We start from the raw sequence: 4555 nt of genomic DNA, 5'->3' as shown, positions 1-4555 counted from the left end.
AATCCAATGATTCTGGACAACAATCACACGAGAAATAGGTAAGATAACCAAACAAGTGCTAGAAATCACCCCAGAATTGGTCTTACTAAACATCTTCCAAGACAACAATGCCCATTTGCATCACAAAGAACTCACAACCCACTTACTCTCAGCAGCCAAAACATCATAACCAGACACTGGAGAGACCTGTCAGGAGTAAGCATGGACCAATGGTACCAAGCAGTATGGGAAACAGCCCTACTAGAAAAACTAACCAGTAAGCTGAAACAGACACGGGGACAAACAGAAAAAGATGACTTCACCGCAGTATGGTTCCCCTTCATCACACACGCAGCCCTAAAAGACAATGACAAAAATCTACCGACAGCATACAAATCAATATGGCTGGCCTGATCAAAAACACTCACCCACCCCACTCACACAGGAAACCAAGGACCACCACAGCCAACCACTGATGAACAATCACACCCTATGCCAACTACGACCTCTCTTACCACCAAAGGAGCACAGGCGAAGAGCAGAAAACCTGCACAAATGATGCTGACACCAAACCCTACATATATTAAGTGACATAGAAACATCGCCACCCTACCCCACCCATCTCCTTTCCCCTCACCACTCTCCCCCTTTTCTTCCTAATGTCTCAACAAACGAAACTGATGTGTAAAAATGTTACATGGAAAAATACGAGAGAGACATTGCATATACCTTTGTAAAACAAGAAAACCCTTAATAAATCTGTGTGCGACAAAAAAAACTAGCTTTTGCATACTCCTTTATTCTTTTTGTAGGGAAGTTCAAGCCAGTTAATACACAAATAGTTGAATGCTAAGTTCAATTATGTTCTACTTGCTACAACACAAACTATTATGTAAAGAGGTCACATATGTTTACATTGGTCACAAGAAAAGTATACAACAGTATAAACAACAAGCAGGAACAATACAGAAAATCCATTCTGTTTCTGTAATTACATAATGAATTTTCCCACCAAAAATTTCTAAATTTTATGTTTAAAAAGTTGCATCCTTTTGGTTAGACCCCCCCCCATAGTTGTGATAATATAAACCTTTAAACAAGGATGCTTTTAGTCTAGGTTTTTTAAACCACTTCTACTTCTCTCCTGCTGTTTTCATTAAAAGAAAGATTTACACTAATCCTGGGCCATCTCTGAGATGCTTGCTTTCTTCCCATCTTCCTCAACAATGTCATCTTCTTTAAACCATGGGGAAATCTTCAGTGGCTGTCTGTCTAGCTCTTCAGCTACAGAGCCTGTAGAGAAGAAGGGATACAGCTTCCCAGAACAACAAATAGAAAATGTGTATAACTTCCTTTTATTGTGGACATCATAAAAACATAGGCTTCCAGCTGGCATGTTTAGGAATATCCCTATTTTCGTTGGCTTCCCACTCACTTTAAGATAGGTCCAATTTTCTGTCCGAGCCCAATAATTTTTTCTACCTTCGAGTCCTATAACCCAGTAGCCATTCTGAGGTGACAGCGTGATCTCCCCTTTTCTATGAGCAAATTCAGAGGCAACCCCTAAATCCCACTTTCTTTTCTGGCCAACTTCCACTTCCCAGTAATGTCTTCCTTTGGAAAAACATTCGGTTGCCAGAACAAATGTATGGGAGTCGAACCTCTCCTCACAATTAGGAACCTTAGATATGTTTCCTGTGTCCCAAAAACATTTTCCATCTGAAACGTTCAGTCTTGGGTGAGCTGTCTTGGGGTCCAAGACCACATTAGCTGCAAAGAAGAGAAAAGGACTTAACACAAAGGCACAGACTTGAGCAATGTGTTACTCTTTAAGGACAATGGCATCCCCTTGTAGATCACACTCAGGCCTGAAAATAGATAACGACAAATGGCATCTGTCTATATATATAGTGATGGGCACTCTGAATTTCTAAATAAAAGAAGTAAATTAAGTGTGCTTCAAAGAGTATCAAACCCATGCCCACCCCCAATTGTAATCTGTTCCGGAAGACCGTTTGACGTCCAAAATATTCAACAACTGAGGCGCAATTGCTGGTAGGCAAAATCCACTGAAAAAACTGAGAAACGCGCCTTGGAAGCCATTTGACTTCTGAGGTGCATTCAAAAACAGAAGCATTCACTTCTGGGTTGTTGGTGTTTGAAAGCCAAAACATTCAACTTCTGAAGTGTTCGACAACCGAAGTTCCAGCATGTTCAATGGGCTGTAATCTATTGTACATTATACAATAGTGGACCTCTTTCTTTCAGGATGATTGGCACATTCTTTGCATTTGGGGCAGCAGGCTTTGTGTTGATTTTTAAAAGAAATTATGCTAATCTGTAAACAAGTAATGGTGCACCCCTCTTAAACATGAATGTGAAAAGCTGAGAAAAGGTCAGGGGGGGGGGTAGAAGGACAGACAAATGTGAACACTCTAAAGGTGAAGGGTTTCTCTCCTTTTATTGCTATCTAGTTTGAGGGGATTTGGCAAGGGAGCTGCCTTTGACCAAAGGCAGCTTTGTTTCATTCAAGGCAAAGCTTGGAAGAGGCATCTCTTTGGACACTTCCGTTCATCCCTGACCATTGACTGTGCCAGTCTGAGTGATGCAGGGCCTGATGCACATAGCATTTTTATACCATTAAAATCTGCATCTGGAGCTGAATCAAAAAGTAGAGGAACTGACAATCCCATTATCTTGGCAAAAATAAAATAATCTAGAAGGGTCTGAAAATCCTTTTGATGAATGATAAGGATTGAACTTGAAACGTTCTATATACAAAACACATATTCTGACACTTTGATTCACCTAGACCAGCACAAAAACAATTATGACATTGGGATTCCGTTTTATCAGTAGTTTCTAGGAAACAGAGTATCAAGCACCCTCTGCTTGCTACATAGAGCCTTTTTTTACTGTATTGTATGATGAAAAGTTTCAATAAAATCTAGGATGGATTAAATATGTATATGTATATGTGTGTGTGTGTGTGTGTAGAGAGAGAGAGAGAGAGAGAGAGAGAGAGAGATGTGGGGTGTGCTTTGTGGGATTGTCTACATAAGCCTGTTGAAACAACAGGGGTTTTAATTATATATTGAAGTGGTTGCTCCGCTCCCACTGCAAACCCCAGTTTGATTTTAATTGCTTATCATTTTGCTAATTAGTATTTCCAAGCATGTGTTATTCTCACCTCTGTAGAACTGGACACCTGCAAATTCTGTGAACAAAGGAATGGACAAAGAAGTTTCATGTGCAATAATGATACAGGCAGCTCTAGTCACACAACCATCGGGAATGCTGGCCCAAGAAGTCCACACAAATATTCAAGCCATTTCAATTCTCTGCACAATGGCAATGCAAAGCAAGTTAGGAGTTCTCTAATGAGATGCTGCTTCCGCAATTGTGGAAACATGAATGGATCCATTCTCATTCTGGCACCACACCAGTATCGTAAGGGAACAAAGCAAGGCAATATTTGATAGAAAGGGTCCTCAAATTCAATCCCCTCCACTGAAGTCACATGTATCCAGAATTCTTCATGAGAAAGGATCCCTATACTGTGCTCCCAAACTGGTCTCCCCCCTTACCTGCTATCTATTAACAAAAGACCCAAAAGCATGAATAACATTACATCCAATTCAGACCTGTGTTCCAGGCATGATTTTGTTTTCAACAAGGAATATGTTGTATTTCCTGGCAGTAAGGGAAAATAGCTAATTGCCAAGATATGATCATAATTTGAATATCAACACCTAGGGGCAGCTGCCAGAAGGAAAGATAGCAACAGACAGGGATTGGCTAATCTGTCTACTTTGGTTTCTTCTTTTCCCAATCTTAAGGCTTAGTTCTCGACATTCCTCCATCAGTTTGCTTAAAATAAAAAGTCCTCATGAAAATCCATTAGCATTGTTAATGCATTTCTCTTGACACACACATCAATGCAATTTTTCCTGATGTACACATTTCCACAAGCAATCTTATATGTTATTTCCACACAAATATGCATATTCTATCCACACTTTACCCTAATATATTACATTTGGCTCATGTTACTTGACAGCATATATCCAGCTGAGCCAGGAATGGGGAGTTACCGGTATGCCAGTATAGCCCAGTTGTGCCAGGAACCTATCAGGTCAGCCAGAGATCCACTGGATCCTAACCCTACTCATCCTAGTAGATTTTGATAAAGAACCACTCCCTAAGGAAGTTTGTGCTCTGCTATAGCTACCTGTCTATCCTCTTCTCTTCCTTAATCTGTTTCATAACCTGTCATATACTATTTTTTTCAAGAACACACATTTTTTCCCTGCTAGTGTGAAATGTTACATAATAATTACCTTTTTCTGCCTTCAGTTTTTCTGAAAAAGAAAAAGATATAATATAAAGATGACACTTTAAAATGAAGAGTTATTCACCTCCCGTTCCAAAATCAGAAATTTTGGAACACTGAAAAACTTCATTGTGTAAAGGAAGTGCTTTCTGTTAGCACAAAAACCTACTGGACACAATGGATTCAGAGGATAAGAAGTGTTCCAATATAGAATCAACTGATAGCCCTGTTTAGGGAGGCATT

General features: G+C 39.8%; 1 protein-coding gene across 1 annotated transcript; it reads right to left on the bottom strand.

Moving 5' to 3' along the window:
- Positions 1–758: 758 nt before the first annotated feature.
- Positions 759–3299, bottom strand: LOC117057641 (E3 ubiquitin-protein ligase TRIM39-like; the record flags this gene model as incomplete). The annotated part of the gene is made up of 2 exons (XM_033168481.1): positions 759–1749; positions 3170–3299. Coding segments are annotated over 2 exons (726 nt in total), but the record flags the coding sequence as incomplete, so codon positions are not given.
- Between the last annotated feature and the right edge of the window lie 1256 nt (positions 3300–4555).

This window comes from Lacerta agilis, chromosome 14 (genome assembly GCF_009819535.1).
Source record: "Lacerta agilis isolate rLacAgi1 chromosome 14, rLacAgi1.pri, whole genome shotgun sequence".
Classification (NCBI taxonomy): Eukaryota; Metazoa; Chordata; class Lepidosauria; order Squamata; family Lacertidae; genus Lacerta; species Lacerta agilis.
The sequence above is the reverse complement of the archived record's forward strand: the minus strand, read 5'-3'. Positions and strand labels throughout refer to the sequence as shown.